This window comes from Trachemys scripta, chromosome 14, assembly GCF_013100865.1.
Source record: "Trachemys scripta elegans isolate TJP31775 chromosome 14, CAS_Tse_1.0, whole genome shotgun sequence".
Lineage (NCBI taxonomy): Eukaryota > Metazoa > Chordata > Testudines > Emydidae > Trachemys > Trachemys scripta.
Window position 1 is genome coordinate 26,895,637 of NC_048311.1, and position 19,625 is coordinate 26,915,261.

At 43.7% G+C, this 19,625-nt stretch overlaps 1 protein-coding gene across 12 annotated transcripts in view; it reads right to left on the reverse strand.

Annotated features, from left to right (window-relative positions):
• Positions 1-16,305, reverse strand: part of PECAM1 (platelet and endothelial cell adhesion molecule 1) — a 49,919-nt gene extending 33,614 nt beyond the window's left edge. For 4 of the 12 annotated variants that reach the window (XM_034789739.1, XM_034789736.1, XM_034789735.1 and 1 more), the window contains exons 1-7: positions 16,005-16,302; positions 15,797-15,823; positions 10,044-10,334; positions 7,470-7,769; positions 6,348-6,617; positions 3,694-3,954; positions 1,690-1,977 (exon numbers count right to left, since the gene is read on the reverse strand). In XM_034789739.1, coding sequence (XP_034645630.1) covers positions 1,690-1,977; positions 3,694-3,954; positions 6,348-6,617; positions 7,470-7,769; positions 10,044-10,334; positions 15,797-15,823; positions 16,005-16,038 — 1,471 coding nt within the window. In that variant the 5' untranslated portion in view covers positions 16,039-16,302. Of the gene's footprint in view, positions 1-1,689; positions 1,978-3,693; positions 3,955-6,347; positions 6,618-7,469; positions 7,770-10,043; positions 10,335-15,796; positions 15,824-16,004 lie in introns of all 12 variants that reach the window. The other 8 variants (XM_034789744.1, XM_034789741.1, XM_034789738.1 and 5 more) reach the window with 4 other exon arrangements.
• Between the last annotated feature and the right edge of the window lie 3,320 nt (positions 16,306-19,625).

A 19,625-nucleotide genomic window follows, 5' to 3' on the forward strand; every position in this document is an offset into this window, starting at 1 on the left:
CCCCCACACTCCCCAGCCCTCTGCCCTGACCCCTGAACTCCCCCCCACATCCAGCCTTCTGCCCTGCACCCCACACACACCCAGCCCTCTGCCCTGACCCCTGAACACCCACACACCGCCAGCCCTCTGCCCTGACCCCTGAACACCCCCCCAGGTCTGGGGTCCCGGCTGCCAGCCCCTTGCCAGCTGGCGTCCCAGCCGCAGGCCCCACTCAGCCCGCTGCCGGCCTAGGTGAACAGAACCCCAGGCTGGCAGCGAGCTGAGCATGTTGGTGGGATAAGATCAGCATTTTAAATGAAGCTTCTTAAACATTTTGAAAACCTTGTTTACTTTACATACAACAATAGTTTAGTTATAATATAGACTTATAGAGAGAGACCTTCTAAAAAACGTTAAAATGTATCACCAGCACGCAAAGCCTTAAATTAAAGTGAATAAATGAAGACTCAGCACACCACTTCTGAACGGTTGCCTACCCCTGGTCTAAGGGAATTGCTTGTATGACTTCTGGTTAGCCAGTGTGGTAAAACCGAAGTCCTCTCTGTTTGGCTGGTTTGGTGTGCTTTAATAATAAAGGACACCCAGCTTTGGGCTGTGACTGTCCTGCTCTAAGCAATTTGTCCTGAATGGATACTTTCAGCTGTGTCCCGCCAGAGGCAGCATCGTTACAGTAATCAATTCTGACTTTTATGCCTTATTGCTTGTAATCACTGAAAAGTCTATCTTTCTGTAGTTAATGAACTTGTTCTCTTGTTTTATCTGAACTAGTGTGTGTTTGGATTGACGTGTTTGAAACCTCCACTTGCATATTTTCTATCAATGAGATGACTGACTTTCTATGAGCTTGTACTGCACAGAAGGAAAGAGCTGGGCAGTACAAGATGCACATTTCTGGACAACAAGTTTGGGACAGGGAATTTGCTAGTGTCGCTCTGCAACATAATTCTAGCCAGCCCCTACTGAAGCAGTTATATCATTCATCTGGGAGTTATTTTGCATGCTAGAGGCAGTATATGAACAGGCCAGGAGTGGTTGTTCTCACAGAAAAGCAGTGGGAAAGGCACCCATGTTGGAGGGTTGAGCAGACACGGCTGTTCAACTCTCCAGACTGTGCTCTGGGGAATGGCACAATTACATAGGAATTTCACGAGGACACTGGAGCTAACATGCACTATCGTTGGGGCCACCATGAGAACAGTTCTGTATATGTAAACATACATTTAATCCACGCTGCCTAAAAAAGATACAAAAGTTGGGTCTGATCCTCCAGCTCTTATTCATTATCTTAAGTGGACTATGCCAATGAGTAAGAAACACAGGACTGGACCCATATTTATAGTTTCAAAGACTTAAGAACAAGTCATTTTGTTTTTGCAGTAAGCCTGAATTCAATAAGGCCATTTAAAAGTCACAGCTAACATGTGAAGGGTATTTTTCCATTAAAATAAAAGTGGCTCTGGTTGATTTGATCCAGCTTACTAGTAGAATTTTTGCATTGTAGACCACCACAAAGTGTTCTGAGGTTCAGATCCTCAAGTATTTCATAATTTTTCTGAAAAAAAGGTTTAATATAAACTTCAGTCCAATCTGCTCAGTCCACCACACGCTATCACAGACATTTTCAAAATTAAAATCCTCACTCATCTAACTTCCTCAACAGCAGCAGCTGTAAGAGTTAGTTGGGCTTACCTATCACCGTGATGTTCATCTTATAGCTACTTCTCTTCGCATTGGAGTGACGGTTGCTAGCTTCGCATCTGTATTCTCTCAGATTATTTAATTTAGTTTGTCTGTCCCTGAATTCAGCATATGTATTATTAAATACTGTGATGGTGTGAATAAGTCTGTTTTCTCTGAAGAGCGTATAGTTTATAGGTGGAGTTCCAGACATGGATTGACAGCGTAGGAGTAGGGTCTCCCCTAACACCATCTCCGTGGATGGGCTGGCAACAGAAAGAACTGGCTCCGAGACTGGAGCTAAAAGGAGAAAAAACTGTTATTGAAGAAGTTGTATCAGGGGTAAGTCTAGTACCAGTAGTTAACTAAAGACTGCCATATTAATTTATACATGATATGTAAAACGTATGCTACCTATTTAGCATCCACAGATTGCTTATACTTTTGTTCCAAGGGATAAAGAAAGCTACCCACATTGGCTGCACGGGTGTATTGCTAGCAGACAACTTGATTTCCCTATGGTGCAGTCCTCTATGACTCAGGGCTGGTCCACACTAACCGCCCACTTCGAACTAAGATACGCAACTTCAGCTACGTGACTAACGTAGCTGAAGTCGAAGTATCTTAGTTCGAACTTACCGCAGGTCCACACACGGCAGGCAGGCTCCCCCGTCAACTCCGCATACTCCTCTAACGGAGCAGGAGTATCGACGTCGACGGCGAGCACTTCCGGGATCAATTTATCGCATCTAGACAAGACGCGATAAATCGATCCCAGAAGATCGATTGCTTACCTCCGGACCCGGAGTTAAGTATAGACGTACCCCAAGATAACTTCTGCCTCCTACTGCGATCTGGGAAGATTGCTGGGAGGGGGTGGGGCAGAGGGGAGCTAAATCAAAGGAGAAGCTGATGGAGTTTCAGATAAAAACTGGTGACTGAAAAGGTGTGCAAAGTATGTCCAGCTACTGAGAAAGGTAACATGAGGTAGGATAGAGGGGAAGGTCATTGGGAAAGGGATGCAGCAAACCTTTGAAGGGAGTGACAGGGCATGGAAATGGGAAGACATGCTAATTTCCTTCTTCACTTATGGCTGGCCCTGGAAAAAGCGAACCAGTTTGCATCAGTACAGAACTCGTTCTGTATGTCTAGAGCAGGGGTGGGCAAACTTTTTGGCCCGAGGGCCACATCTGGGTATGGAAATTGTATGGCGGGCCATGAATGCTCACAAAATTGGGGGTTGGGATGTGGACTCCACTGGGGGTGCGGGCTCTGGGGTGGGGCCAGAAATGAGGAGTTCAGGGTGCAAGAGAGGGCTCCAGGCTGGGGCAGGGGGTTGGGGTGCAGGGGGCGGTGAGGGCTCCAGCTGGGGGTGCAGGCTCTGGGGTGGGGCTTGGGATGAGGGGTTGGGGTGCAGGAGCGTGCTCCAGGCTAGGACCGAGGGGTTCGGTGAGTGGGAGGGGGATCAGGGTTGGGGCACGGAGGGGGTCATGGATGCAGGCTCTGCTCGGCGCTTACTTCAAGCAGCTCCCAGAAACAGCAGCATGTCACCCCTCCGGCTCCTATGCGGCGGCGCAGCCAGGCAGCTCTGCACGCTGCCCTGTCTGCAGGCGCTTGGGGTGGGGGCAGCGTGCGGAGCTCCCTGGCTGCCCCTACACATAGAAGCCAGAGAGGGGAAATGCTGCTGCTTCTGGGAGCCATGCAGAGTGGGGCAAGCCCCTGACCCCGCTCCCTGGCTGGAGTGCCCGAGCGGGACAAGCCCTGGACCCTGCTCCCCAGCGAGAGCTCGAGGGCCGATTAAAACATCCGGAGGGCCGGATGTGGCCCCCGGGGCGTAGTTTGCCCACCCCGGTGTAGAGACTACAAGGAAGTTACACAGAGTGTTACTTGCTGTTTGCAAACAGTACAGACACCATGTTAATTCAAGGGTTACAGCCTGACCCTGCAAACCACTGGACTACTGAGGTGCTCAAGTGTTTTGTGGGATTGGGCCCTTATAGCTCCTTATCAACTCACCGTAAACAGTTATCTGTACAGGGTTACTCTCCTTGATGATTCCTTTTATCTCAGCCCTACAAACATAGGACCCAGTGTCATTCACCTGGGCTCGAATAGTGAAGTTGCTGAAAGTTTTCAACAAGATGCCGTTCTCCGGAGGTCTCTTTATGATAGAGAAGTTTGCTTTAGGGGAGCCATTAATATGGCACCACAGGCTTAACCTCGCATTTTCATCCAGGTCAGTCAAAGAAGGAGTCAATATTGGCTTGGCAAACAACTCTGCCAAAAATATAGACAATGGATAGAATTAATTCAGGTTGTGCATAAGGGCAAAGTAGCTACATTTCCCAGACTTGTCCAGGGGGAAGGACACAATGAAGTGAGGAATTGTTTGTGGTGTATTAGCTATTTTTATCCACCAACTTGGTAATAGAACATAGACTATTGCCATCCCAGGGCACCGCTTTGTGGCCTGGAGTGGCCCTGCAGGCACCCTGCCTCAGTTTCCCAGAATAATCTAGTCATAGTCAAGGTCTTAGAAGTAATATCCCTCTCAATATAATTCAGCTCCCGAAAAGGCCCTTTTCTGTTCACCTCTTAAGTTTAGAGTCTCCTTCTTGGGACTTTGTTCCAGCCCTGGCCTCCCTAGCCTGTAGACTTTCCCCTCAGGTTCAGCGGTTTCCCAGCCCTCCTTCCTAAGGCTCTGTCCAGGCAGAGCTCTTCCCCCCTCACCAACTCGTCCTTCAGCCAGCTTCTCCCTTGACTGGCCTTGGAGCCTCCTTTTGAGTCACCCTCCAGTCAAAGTCAGGCTCTTGATCTTCCCCAGGTGGGTCTAATAACCCCAAACACCTGTCTCTGCTAGCTGGGAGAGAAGGGAGCCTTGCCTGTCCCACGCTACAAGGCTCCTGGTCCCAGACCCTTAAAGGAACGCTGGTCTGGGATGGCCCTAAACCCTCCCTTTCAGGCACTAACTGCTCCTTGGGACCATCTTTCTCTCTCCCTACGACTGCTTCATTCACTTCCCTGGACATACAAAACTGCGTAATTACCTGCTCTGGCCTTAAGAGGACAGTACCTCTTTACAAGGCACAACAAATCCTTGGCCACAAGCAATGGACACAACAGTTGCTAAATGAATCGCACATATACAGGACCTTCAGCTCCAAAAGGACAGGCTACAACTACTCAAGCTAAAGAAGTATCTCCAAGAGCTGTGGTAATCCTGATGTTCGTATTCTCTGTGACTCTCTGACCACTAAAGAGAAACACAATCACAAACCCTTGAGCAGGTCTGACATACCTTCCAGAACGAGGCAGCAGAGATACACAAACATATTTAGGAATGCACATGACATGCCCCCCCCCCTCCGGCCCCAGTTAGCCAAAGCAGATGTCAGCACCACATGGAATCCAGGAATTAATGTGGGTAGATTAATCTCCAACCTAGAATTTAAAGGCTGGAAGTATCACAAGAATCTGGTGTCAGATTTCTTCGGGGGGGGGGGGTCCCTGACAGACTGTAAATTGGCAAAAACAGCCTCTCTCATGGTATTTTAGCACTTTTTGGTGCAGACATAGCTAGAGCCAAGAACTGCATATGAAAATGGACAATAGTGAAATGGCCAAAAGTTTCTTCTGGATCTCCATGAAAATAGTTCAGTTTGAGTTCTTGGTGAAGGTCCAGGTTTGGTTCTTACTTTAGCCAAAAAGGTTCACCTGCCCTTGTCTTAAGCCAGAAGGATAATTATTTAAAAAGAACAGAGCAGAGAAATACTACAGTGACGGTTGATGACATAAGAGCCTACATTAAACATTAAACAAAACAGATATTCAACCAATCTGCGCATGATGCTGGCCAGGTGGCTATATGGATATTCTGCAATTTACATTATTAAAATCCTAGGGAATCCTCATTCATTATAACATAATAAGAAAAACAACAATAACTCATGCAATGACCCAGCTTGTGTGTGGCACCACTGTCCTCTACTGGATGAAAGGAGACTTGCTCAACCGCAAGTCATAGACTTTACACGGCGAGCAGTGTAAGAAGATTCTCCTTTAGATAAAGTTCTAGAGGGCTGTGCTTCTGGAGCAGATGGATATGTTTAGCCCTATTGTCACTGTGAAGTTCCAAATGGCCAAGGCATGCAGTTTAATGCTAACCATGAAATGCCGGGTGGCCATGGATTTATCAGTACCTTCTATTGGTATAGCATTTTACATTTCCAGAGTACTTTATTAACGTCCCAGAAAAATATTACCATCCTCATTCTACCCCTGGAGCAAACTGAAGGACAGAGAGGATAAGGGTTCATACTATGGCCCTTCTCTAACATGGCTGCTCTTGCCACTGTGGATGAGACCAAACCATTTTATAATCAGGATTTTTTTTTTTTTAATCACTCTTTCCCCCCACAGCCCTAAGTTCATTTGGTCACTTTTGTAGTACAAATGGGATCTTTGCTAAGCAGTGGTCAGGCCCAGATCCTCAAAGTTATCTAGGTGCCTATCTCCCATTGAAATCAGTGGGAGTTAGACACCTAAATACCTTTGAGCATCTGAGCCTCAGTGTCAGCCAGGATTAGAACTCAGGAATTCTTTCAGGAAATGTACATACGAGTGTCACCCTCCTAAGCTAAGCAAGATCTAAGAATTAACAGTGCTCCTACCTGCCACAACAATGTTCATGCTGGTGGTTTTGGACACTCTCCCCAGTTCCACTTTGCACGTGTAATTGCCATTGTGCTCCACTGTGGCTATTGCAGAGTAGGTCACAGAACTCTGACCTCGTGTACTGTTTAGTATCCTGCTGTCTTTCTGGATGAGGATTTCAAGTTCATATTTCCGGACTAGAATCGTTGTGCACACAATGTCAATTCTGTCTCCTTCTGTAATGTTCCATGGGGACTTGGATGTCAGTTTAGGATGTGAAAACGGTTCTGAAAGGCAATAAATATAAAGCCATTGTGACATTAACCTTCTCTTTTTTAAAAGAAAGTATTTGTTTGGGTGGGTAAGGCATTCACATCTGAGGGTGTGATTTCCAGATCAAGGAGACATACTTGCACAAGCATCCTAAAAATAGCCACAGTGCCACAAGCAGTGGGAGGGGCTACTGCCACGAGTACGTACCTATGGTCCTGGGTGGGTATGTACTGGGCTAGCCCTTCCCACTACTTGAACTGCCATGGCAATGCTCTGTTTTTAGCACACTAGTTCAATCAGAGCTAGCACGTGTATGTCTCCTCAAGCTGGAAACCACATCCCCAGCTCAAAATGCAGACATGTGCTCAGTCTATTGTCAAGCAGCTCTCCCCTGCCCCTTCCTGGCCTCTTACAGGGGTCAGTCACCCTGTGACACGAGCAAAGAAATGTAAGGGCACAAACTAAGGGCATGTCTACACTACAAAATTAAGTCGACCTGACTTATGTCAACATACAGCTGCCGCAGTAATTACATCGCTTGTGCGTGTGAACACTTTGCTGCTTGTGTCGGCGGTGCATGTCCTCACCAGGAGCGCTTGCACCGATTGACCTATCAGTGTGGGGCATCTTCTGAAAGTCAGCAACTGTCGATGTAAGCAACGCAGTGTCTACACTGACACTGTGTCGACCTAACTACATTGACGTTGACTCTATGCCTCTCATGGAGGTGGAATTACTGTCGGTGTAGCAGGAGAGTTATGTCAGCGGGAGCGAAATTTTAGTGTAGACTCTTACATGGTTAGGTCGACATAAGCTGCCTTGAGTCGACCTAACTCTATAGAATAAACCAGGCCTAAGCCACTTACCCACAACTGTAACAATTGTCATGTTACTGGGGTCTGATGTTTCAGAATAGACTGCTGAAGTAACCTTGGCAATACATTGAAAACGCAATATTCGATCCCCCTCTTCAACAGGAAACTCAACAGATGCAAAGTTTTCTTTTAATTCTTGCTTCCTTTTCTCTTGGAACTGTTGATCGGGCAATAGTTTACGGAACAAGAAAATGAAGGGAGGCTTTTCTTCTGGTACTTCACACCGTAAAGTCACAACTTCACCCTCCGTTACTTCTCTTTTCAGGGCAGTCAGTTTTGGCTGGGACAGCCCTTTGGAAAAGAAAACAAGCAAATATAATTAGACAGACCTAAAGCAGAGACTGTCTATGACAATTGTGCTAGTGGCTATTTTAATGGACAGGCAGAAACAATCTGATCCCAGACCCAGGACAGATTTTTACAGCTGTCCAAAGTCTGGAATTGGACATCCAGGAACTTTAGGGTAATTTTTTTGCTGTGTGGATGGACACTCCAATCATACCGCTGTAACCAATGAATCAAGACCTCTCTCATCCCATAACTCTGCACCATTGGACATCCCACAGTGCACGTTCCTAGCTAACTTAGGCCCTGGGCACATTCTACCAGTATACCATACTGGCAAAGCACTCCCAGCATGAATGCAACTATACCAACAAAGCTGCCGATATTTGGGGCTTTTTCTTATATAGACTCCTATTACCCCCTACCCCCGTCCCGATTTTTCACACTTGCTATCTGGTCACCCTTCTGGGGCTCCAGAGTAAGTTACATGACTGAGCTTTATTGTGTCCACACTGTATGAGTTTTCACACAGCGCTGAACCCACATGCAGTGTCCTGTCCCCGCAGGCACTGGGCTCAGTGTAAAACCTGGGAATGGTTTTCTGTGGCAGCCTCTTCTGAGGATGCTCCAAAGTCCTGGTCAGGAATCTGGAGGGGCCAGCTCTTAGACTTCATAGAAAGTTCCCCCTCAGCTGTGAGTGTGTTCCATAGTAACAAGAGATAAGCAGACTTTAAAATGAAATGAGCATCGCTCCAGCACAATCCAGATGCCCTTTCACACACCACAACTGGAGGATATGAAGTCTACAGAGGAAGACTGAAATCATCTCTGTGTTACTGAAATTAATCATTTAATGGTAGCATGCAAGAAATAACTGTGAGTGGTAATGTTCACATCTGACATAGGCATGTTGCTTTGAGCCAGTATAGGCTTGATCTCTGTCCCCGCCTTTTTGCTTATAGGTGGAAAGAAAGGAAGCTGGGTTCTTCTTGAGTAAACCTGTATTAATGTGTGTAAACTGGCTGCTTATCTGTGTACGTAACTTGACATACAGAGACATTCACCGCATACAAATCTGGGGCTTCTGAGGGCAGCCGCTGTACCCTTCCATTGAACATGTGGCCCTAAATTCATGAGACAGGCCAGTGACTGGTAACAGAAATGTCTCCACTCCTGTACCCCCATCCCTGTATTAAGCAAGAACCATGGTAGCATCAACCTGGACAGGAGCCCTTTGGAAGTGCTGCACTCAGCAATGGCACCATGTTTGAAGCACGAAGGTCACCCTTCTTCATCAATGTTTCTAGCTCCTACACTGGAACAAGCAACAGGGAAAACTTGATTTCCCCATTTGGATATTGGAACTGGGGGTACTGGTCCTTTAAGGCAATGGTTCTCAACCAGGGGGATATGTACCTCTGCTGAGATCTTCCAGGGGGACATCAACTCATCTAGATATTTCCTAGTTTTACAACAGGCTACATAAAAAGCACTAGCGAAGTCAGGACAAACTAAAATTTCATACAATGACTTGTTTATACTGCTCTATACACTATACACTGAAATGAAAGTACAATATTTATATTCCAATTGGATTCATTTTATAATTATTGATAAAAATGAGAACGGAAGCAATTTTTCAGTAATAGTGCGCTGTGACACTTTTGTATTTTTATGTCTGATTTTGTAAGCAAGTCGTTTTTAAGTGAGGTGAAACTTGAGGGTACAAAAGACAAATCAGACTCCTGAAAGGGGTATGTAGTCTGGAAAGGTTGAGAGCCACTCCTTTAAGGCAGGGTACAGGCCCAGCAGAGCCGTGGACCCAGGCTTTCTGGGAGTTGCCATTCCAAGAGGGACAATATGAAATTGTAGGCCAGAACAAGGAACGTTGGGGAAGGGGACAGGGATATGCATATGCTCCCTGTCCTCATAAGTGGTGAGGAGGGAAAAAGACTGGCTGTGAAACTGGCCCCCAGATGCCAATAGTACCAGCTGCAGGGTGATTTTTTTGCTTTGTATGACATAAGAATCTGTTCTTTAGGAATTGGAGTGAGGATCTGCCACTGGCCTGCTGGGTGATCTTGGGCCAGTCACTTCACCTCTCTGTGACTTCAGCTTATCCTCATTTTACTGATAGTACTGCCCTCCTTTGCAACGTGTTTTGAGACTTCCGGATGAAAAGTGCTAGAGTATTATTATTAATGTACATTGATAGAGTAGGACATAATCTACTCTGCTTTTTGTAACGTAAAAGATAGCCATGGTTGAAGGGATACATACCCTCAACTTGAACATCCAAATCATTGCTGCTTTTAGTCTTCCTGTTTGCCTCCACAGTGCACTTGTAGCTTCCCGAATCTGCAAATCGAGCTGGCGATATTTTGTAACGTGTTCTGTTTTGCTCCGACGTGGTATTATGCAGAAGACTGTCATCCTTGTAAAATAAAAAAGCATGCTGCATCTGGAAGCTGGTGCTTTTGCTAATGTCCACAATACAGGTGAGTTCAATTGACATTCCATTCTTCACTTTCAGGGATGGCGCAGTGAGTTCAACTTTGTTGATGGTAATAACTTGATAGGGAACGGGGGGGGAAAGTCACATTTAGTTTCAGTTTATCCAAAGCAATGCTGTTCTCTGAAGTTGCTACGTAACGCTCATTGCAATTGCTAAAGGCTGAGAGCTCTGTGAGACAGGCACGGTCCTACTTTCTGGCCCTGAGCCTGCAATTATATCCACACAAACAGACTCCCACTGAAGTGTACGGGGCTCCAAGCAGATGAAAAGATGCATGTGATTGCAGAATCAGAGTCTATATTTGTATAATGCCTTGCACTATGGAACCCTGATTGGGTGTGTCAGTGCTACCCCAATACAAATGCAATATAATTCCAGTTATCCGAATTCCCTTTTTTCAAAAATCCTCGTTATCTGAATCCACAGTGTTCCCCCCATGTAGCCCCATGCTAGTTAATAGCACTTCTGTTTATCTGAATCCTGGTTATCTGAAACTTTTGGATGTCCACCAGGCTTTTCAGATAACTGGGATTATACTGTGCTACCATTACTATTTTAGCCCACCTCTCAATCCTGTTTTTTAAGGATTTTTGTGGTCGATGCTCAAGGTTCCCCTCCCATGATTTGCTTTCATTTTCAAGCAACACTTCCGTACAATGAAGTGATTTTTTTAAATTACAAGATGAAATGGAGAGCAGGGAGGGGGACATGCAATTTTGAGCACTTTTGCCTTTTGCTGTGAATATTTTGCAAAGCCCTAGTTTTAACATACTGCTCAGATTCATGTCCCCACTGGTCAGAGGAACCACCTAGGAACCATTCTGGCATCAATTGTGTTTTAACACAGTTGTTGTCACTACAGTTTGAAAAGTCATGTGGCCTAAAGACAACCCATGCTGGCCCACCCATTGAATCCTCAGAGTTAATTCAGCACTCCAGGATATCTCATCTCCTAGTGGGTGGGATTTCCTGAAATTCCGGTTCAACTGGGGGAGGCAGGACAGCCTGCCACAGACTCTAATAATGTCTAAAGAGAATGCTCTTTTGTAACAATTATAGTTAAAGAAGGCAAGATTGGGTGGGGTGGGATCCACCCTTGTGCAAAGAGTCACAGCAAGGTCTCTATACACTGTTTAAGTCCTGCTTGAATAGTGCATAAATTGTGCTGGTGCTCTGCTCTGGAGCGAAGTTATCTCAGGCAGAGAACAAAAGTGAAGACTATAGGAAGTGCTAAGCAAAGATGGGAGAGAAAAGAAAAGAAATGAGAAAAAGAAACAGCAAGAAAAGAAATGTGGTGACTAAAGAAGCACAGTGCATCAGGGGTTTGTAGGAAATATTTCAGAACTTTGTCCGCCCTATTGAGCTAAATGGAAATTTTGCTATTGATTTCAAACAAGAGCAGGACTGGGCCCTTTGTATCAAACCTCTGTATTCACAGCAATGTGAAACACCAAACTTTTCAGCCACCTTTTTTTCCTCTCTCCATAGTGTCATCTCAGATGCTACCCCCTTGAAGAGGAGAAAGAGGTGAGGATAAGAGAACAGGGCATTCTTCACCCCAAAAAACAGTTGTTTCCCCCTGAAACTCATTGTAGAACTTCCTGGGCTGCCATGAATTACTCATCTCCAATTCCCAGAGACAGCTGTTCTCCTAGAAACTTGACCACAGGAAAATCTTTCCTGAGGTCACTGACTTTTAGATATTAGAGAAAACTAGACATTTTAAATCACATTTGCATATCCCTTCAAACATACATACGCACACATGAACTTGGGGGGCTTGAATGAAATGGGACTTGGTTGCAAACACCTCTTGACTGGGATTTGCAGAACAAAAACCCCAACGGATAGGGTTTTGCAAAAGGAAAACCCAGTTTGCTTGAGCCAGCTCTACTGAATTTCCATTCTCTCTGCAGTAGGATGAGAAATGTGTGTACTAGAACTGGGAGGAGAGAGAGCTAAATGGGTCTGCAGCTGACTTGTTCTGGTCCGCTTATCTCTCGTGATTCATTGTTTCCAAGTCCGATAGCAAGGGAGTCTCCGCAACAGAGGAAAAGCCAACCATTATACTTATTTGGGTAAATGGAAAATTGCAGAGCAGCCCAATGTGCTGCTGTATCTAACCCTGTAGGCCGTGGACCAAATTGATCGCTGGAGTAATTTAGCAGAAGTCCCGGGAGTTATTCCAGGTTCCTTTATCTGCTTTACCTGGCTGCGTGATAAAAGATACACAGTGACTGGAGACACGGTTGAAGCATTGGCCGTATTTTCTGTACTGCCATTTGAGGCTGATCTTTCAGGAAAGGGGAGATAAAGAAAGCCTGATCTTCCAACTTTTGCTCCTGTGAGTAGTCCTTACCCTACATGAGTGGCCCCACTGATTTCAGTGAGATGATTTTCCCAGGTAAGGACAACTTGTGAGAGTAAATCTATAGACTCAGGCCCATCCTTACAGCCAGCTAAATACAGAGTTTTATTTCTGAATGTATATTATTGTTTAGGCTTTTTTAACATGAATGTCGGATTCAGTATAATTTTCCAGGGAGCTTTTTCAGGATCAAAAGCTCTGAATTTTTGGGAGATTTTGTGACATTCTATACTTTTACTTTGTCCTCTCGGATAACGGTTACTCAGGGCTCCCATTCTGCAAACACTTCTGCACTTGAGTAACCTTACACATCTGAGCAGGCCAATGGAACTCAATGGGACTACTCGCATGAATAAATTTAGGCCTGTTCTACACTAAAAATGTCAGGTCGACCCAGCTACACCACCCAAGGATGTGAAAAGTCCGCACCCCTGAGTGAAATAGATAAGCCACCCTAGCCCCCGGTGTAGACAGCACTAGACTGATGGAAGAATTCTTCCACTGACCTAGCTACCACCTTTTGGGGAGGTAGATTAACTACAGCGACAGGAGAACCTGGTCGCAGGAGTGGGCTCCAGTACTCCTCTCGTTGCTGTAATAGGTTTCTACACTGAAGCACTACAGCGTTTCTAGTGAAGATGTAGCCTTAGGCATGTGTACGTGTGATGTCCATGTTACTCAAATTGTCCTGAGCTGTTGAACTTCCAACTGTCTAAACATTGGGCTTTACTTACCCAAGTTGGGAGAAGTTATGGTCCTTTATATAGAGACCTCGACTTTGTCACTGTAAGTCTTACCCTTATATATACACATGTATAATGGCATTTTCTGAGTGACACACCTTAACTCTATATAAGGACCATAACTTCTCCTTAACTGCTTGGTTGACCTGACATTTTAGATCAGGCTTTATTTATCTTCCCTTTCCTGAAAGACCAGCCTCAAACGCTTCAACTCTGTCTCCAGTCACTGTGTATCTTTTATCATGCAGACAGGTAAACCAGCAACACGGTCAAGTGTCACATTTTCCGGAGTTTTGTCAGTTGATGTCACAATATTCAGATTATTTAAATTTAGGTCTCTTTCTTGGTGAATAGCAAAGGAACAGTTAAAACCCATAATTGCAAGATAGAGAAATAATTGGAGAAAACTTTCATTTTTTCCTGCAGGAAATAATTACAGTTTCTCACACAATTTCCCAGTTTTCTGGTGGCCCAAATAGGATTGAGGAGCTCATGATTGCAAATTCAATCTGCTTCCATAACCCACAAGCCTCAATCAGGCAAACTCTGCATAGCTCACCTCCCGCTGTTGTATACTAGGTCTGCTATTTTGTTAAACTCTAATGCACTCCAGTGTGGCAAAAATGTTCTAGTAAATGATTTTTAAAATGTGCCAATTGAGGGCCTGATCCTGAAATTCTTGCCTCGCCAAATCTCCCATTGCTGTACACAAGCCTCTACAAACAGTCAAGGTCCAGAATACTGACGGGAAGTAACGCACGTCAGAACTACAATCAGTCAGGAGAAACTGCATAATACCTTCATGCAATGGGTCAAATTAATCCTTGGTGTAACTCTACTGACTTTAATGGGATTATATCAAGATTGACTCTCACCCATTCTGACTTCGATGACACTTGAGCATGTGTTTCAAGGGATTTAAAGTTAAGCACATGCTTATGGATTTTGCTGAATCAAGGCCCTTATCTAATTCCAACCCCTTTGGACCATATGGTACTATGATTTTTTTAAGCAGAACTCCCCATTAAAAGAAGGGTAAATAAGAACAGCAGAATCTGGCCCTATAAATATATCTTTGTTATTAATAAATATACTCTCGCCTCTTAATATGAAAAATTCCATCCAGATCCATCGGATCATTGTTACAATTTTCCAGCAGATGGCAAGGTAATACCCTACCAGCTTTTTTTATTTTAATTGCATCAAAGTATTTATTTAATAAAGAAATATTTATTCCTTTATCACCTCAAAAATGATACATTATTAGCTATAAGTCTTATTCATGTAGCTATAAACAAGTCAAGGAAAACAAGTTCATGGGCTTTGTTTGCTTTTTCTTGCCCTAAAACTAACGGCTGGTGGTTATGCCCAGATTGCTCAGAATTTAAATTACCAGTTAGCTAGAGGGAGCTCCTAAGAACCCTTGTTCACATTCAACCACCAAAGTGAAAGATGAGGTAGGGCAGTTTTCCTGCCTCTGGTGGAGTTGCCCCCTCCCTGTTTACTTGTAACTCCTCCTAGCCAGACATAACTTTGCCTTGGCACTCATGAAAAGGCCTCTGAAAATCTTTTTTGCATTCTAATGGACCCGACGGTACCAGGCATTTCCCAGCATAAGGGAGGAAGGAGGATAGCCCACAAGGCTATCACCCACTTCACCCAGTTTCAAAAGGACACGGTTTCAACATCATGCTGGAACTTTCAGTACTTTCTGGATATTTTGCAGAACAAAGGGTAAATACATCCAGCAAGTGCCCTTGATTTACATCTACCAAATGGTCTCGCCTCCCTCCTGGGTTATGGGGACGAGGCAGTGGCTTTGTTTAAATATGACAGCGCTAGTAACTAGATTCCCCATTCGATCCCTTCTTTTGTGAACCCTGTCAAATGAGATTTATTGGGGGGGGGAAAGGAGGTGTCCCTGAAGGAAAAAATATTGGCAGCACACTGCTGATTGAAACACAGTTTGCAGCAGCAAACGCTGCCCGTCAGGGTCCTTTTTGCCAGTATTTTGGGTTAAAGACTAAATGAAGATGTTTGAAAACTTTGTATATTGCACATCACCGATGCTGTTTACTCGCATTGAACATTGATCATTGCAATAAGGAATCTTATATAATAAATAATCCTACAAAAACCCCCATTGACTTCAGTGGAGTCAGGATTTTACCCAAGATATCTGGATGGGATTCTGTTTCTAACTGACCATCCAAGCACATTTTCTGGCATTTTTTAAACAAAAACGGACTTCAAGTTAAATCATTTTACATGGGTCAAATTCCGCTCTGAGTTATATCCCTGCAAATCCAGAGTAACTCCACTGTGGATCCACACCACAGTAACGGAGATCAGAGCAGAATTAAGTCTTTGGCATATCAAGAATTTTAGAAGAAAGGTCACAACTCACCATCGTCTTGAGCTTTTAGACTTGGACCTGGAAAAGTGAGAGGAAATGTTATATTCAAAGCTTAAAGACTGAGTTTAAGGACAAAATGCAAAAATTTAGAAATTCTTCATGACAGAGAATTCTGAAAAATGTTTGTTTCAGGTTGATCAAAAAACATACATACTATCAACATAAAAAACGCATGCAAATATTTAAACAGTGAACTTACAGTGTAAGAGAATCACCAGCACAGCGAAATACATCTTGTCGTTGGAGAGCCGTCACCTAGTTACAGAATAAACTGACCATCAGCTCTGGTTGGTTATGCCTCGCAGTCCTAAAGCTCCACAGAAGTTTTGATTTTTGGGAAGAAACCAATCATGCAACTTTGCTATGAAAAACTGTAGGTTTTTCCACAACTTCGGCAGAAACTGGCTAGATATTGGTCAAGTAATCGTTCTCATTACTGGAAAGTGGAAGTGGCAAACAATGAGAATCTATCTGCTGCTAACAGGCAGATTATTGCTCAGGAAGTGACTGGTCTTTTCCTGAGAGACCCACTGAACTCAATTGCTTTGTTTAGGTTCCGAAGGTGTATTAAAAAACAAGAATTCCCAGTGACATTTATCCTGAGACTCCTGTCAATACATATATTTTTAAGTCATGCTTAACCATTTAAAAATCAGAATTACATTTACTGTTGGATCTTGCTGGATTCCCAGTAGACTATTCCTCTTCCTTCTGGCACTGAAAACCCTTTCAGAGTGGATTTAGATATGTAGCATTATGTGTTTGTCCCACTATGGCTGCTCACAAGGGCTGTTTTGCTGCACTCTGTATGGGACTGAAATTTCTATTGTGATGCATGGGCTCCACTGTAGGTACCGTGGCAAGTTAAATTCACTTAAGCAAATATAGTGGTACAGCCCCTAGAGCAATGAGATCCTAATGCAGATTACCATTGGGCATATAAAAATAAATGTGTACTAATGTTTTTTATCTGTTATATTTAAAGCTGTGCAAAATATACACACCCATAAAACCCAAATCCCCACAGTTATCTGGTTTTGGGATCTGTCTCCTATTAGAAATTTGAACCAGCAGTGGCAACAAGGCTCAGGGGTCAAATTTCCGAACCATAGCTAAATTTTCCAAAAGTTTGAGGCTGTTTGAATCTGGGAATTTTGTTGGAAGTTTTGTGAACCTTCTCTAGGGTGAGGTTAAGGTGAACAAGGATCGATTTGTGGGTTTTGTTTTTGTTTTGTTTTGTTTTGGGGCATTGAAATCTGCAGTTTCTAGACATGAAAACCAAGTTGAAGTTTGTGATTTTGGCCACGTTTCATTTTGAGCCTAAAGCCTTGAAATTAAAACTCAGTGGGTGTGAACTAGAGCTGGACTGAGTGCAAAGTGAAGGTAAAATGGGTGTAAAACTTTGCACAATGTACAGGGAAATGGTGAATTGGGGCCATGGTGTGAACTTAGTTTAGAGCTGTGCGGAGGATGGAAATTCAGTTTGGAGAAGCATTTTGAGATTGACATTTGGCTTTGTTAAAAATTGGAATGAAAACAAAAAATTTTGAAATTCTTCATGCAGGAGAATTCTGAAAAATGTTTGTTTTGGGTTAATCAAAACATTTTGTTTTCATTTAAGTATTGTATTATATTAAAATATGATACAACATTAAAAAATTTGAAACAAAAATCATTTCAAAACAAAAATTAAATGTTTTGTTCCAACGTTGAAATGGGATGTTTCAACCTTGATGGAATATTTTTCCCAATTTTCTTCCTAAATGAAATTCTGGTGAAGTTGACCCTATTTTGCAAAGTGTTTCAGTTTCAGCAGAATTGCATATTCTGACGGAATATGATTCTGTCAAAGTTTCTGCAAAGTCCAAGCGTGTTCTCACAGAAGGCAGTGGTAAAGTCCCTCACTGCCCTCAATCAGCGCAGAATCAGGCCTGCAATATTTTACTGATTGCTGATTTAAAGCACACACACACACACACACACACACACACACACACACACAAAGCAGGCAGTCTCGATATTTCATCATGCTTTGGTTACACAATCAGAGCGACACAAGGGTGTTGCGCAGCTCTGAGGACATACATTACAGTTATCTGTGCTCTGTGTGAGATATATCAGAAAGTGCATAGAAATATGAAATATCGTTGTTTATTATAGTAAACTGGCCCATCTAATCTGCAATTTAATGCTCTGCCTCTGCAATGAGCTCCACGCAGGCAGATCCCAGGGGCCTCGCACAGACTTATCGACTTCAATGCGGCTTTGCACAGACTCAGGGGTCTGCCCATGTCAAACTCATCACAGGAGCTGACCTGAACAGATAAACTAGAGGCGAGTTTCATTGCAGTAGGTTTTAAGGTTATTTTTTGCTTTATAAAATAGATGCAAAGTCTTTTCCTGTCCATTGGAGGAAGCATGTTTTGAGGAGAGATTTGAATGCAGCTGGGGTGAAACCTTGGCTCCGTTAAAGTCAATGGAAGTTTTGCCATTGACTTCAGTTGAGTCCAGATTTCATCCCAGAAGTACAGAAGACAGTAACTGTGCAACAGGCCCAATTGGGAGTTGCAGTTTTGACAGGTCCCTGGATTTTACCATGAGTCTCATGATCAGTAGGGTTCTTCTTAAAGCCCCAGTTACAGTAGTTAAGTCAACATGTGAAGCACTTGGCTTTCCTTTTATACAAATGGGCAAGTCTTCATGGTTGTGGAGAAAAGTGAACCCTTAAAGCCTCAGAAACCAGAATGCAAAGAAAACCTTGTGTTTAGTCTTAAAATCTCATGATTTTTTAGACCTGATTCATGACTTTTGGACAGTCAGAGCTGGTAACTAGGGTGACCAGATAGCAAGTGTGAAAAATTGAGCTGGGGTGGGGGGTAAAAGGCCCCTATATAAGACAAAGTCCCAAATATCGGGACTGTCCCTATAAAATCGGGACATCTGGTCACCCGACTGGTAACATTGGAGATGGTCCCAAAACAAGAGTGGGAGAAGGGCAGAAAGAGAGGTGGAGTGGAAGGCTTAGGCACAGCAAAAGGGAAGTGGTGGGGGGGGAGTAGAGAGAAATAGTTTCCCTTAGCTCTTTTCTGCCTCTCTTGTTTTATTTATTTTTAAACTATGTGACACATTGCAGAAGTAGCAGAACTGAGTATGGATTTGAATTAAGAGATCTGAAAGTTCAGACCCTGTCTTTTCAAATGGAGTCAGAGATTCTGAGAGGATATTATACTGAGTAGTCAGCACAGACCGTGGAAAAAATTACTTCAGCTAAAACAAACATGCGCTGACTCTGGCCAGAGGTTGGGGGGAAGAAGAAAAAAACCGAACAACTTAACAGTATACATAAACAAATAGAAGGGGACTCATTAACTCCATCACCAGCCTCAGTTATGGTTCTTCATACCCTGTTAGCCCTTCTTGTGGCCTAAGATTTGCAAACATACATGTGGAAAGCAACATGGGAGTGGTTGTTTTTTATGCCCATTAATCCACATCCAATAGAAAATATTCCATTGCAGCAACTCAGGCTTTGTTCTAATTCTGTTTTGGCAAAATAGGAATAAAAGAGTAGCTGGCAAAGCAGAACTCAGGAAAACAGCACACGTCACAGATGGCAGGGGTTGGCCAGAGTTTGCTTTATAGATTTTGTCACAGTCACATTTTAGGGCTTTTATACATATGTATGTATGTATGTATAATATGCACACACACACACACACACACACACCTGGCCCATAGCATGTCTGCATATATACAAGAAATTATTATGCTATAAACACAAACAGTAAAAACTAAGTAAGGATTTCCAGATGGGGCTAAA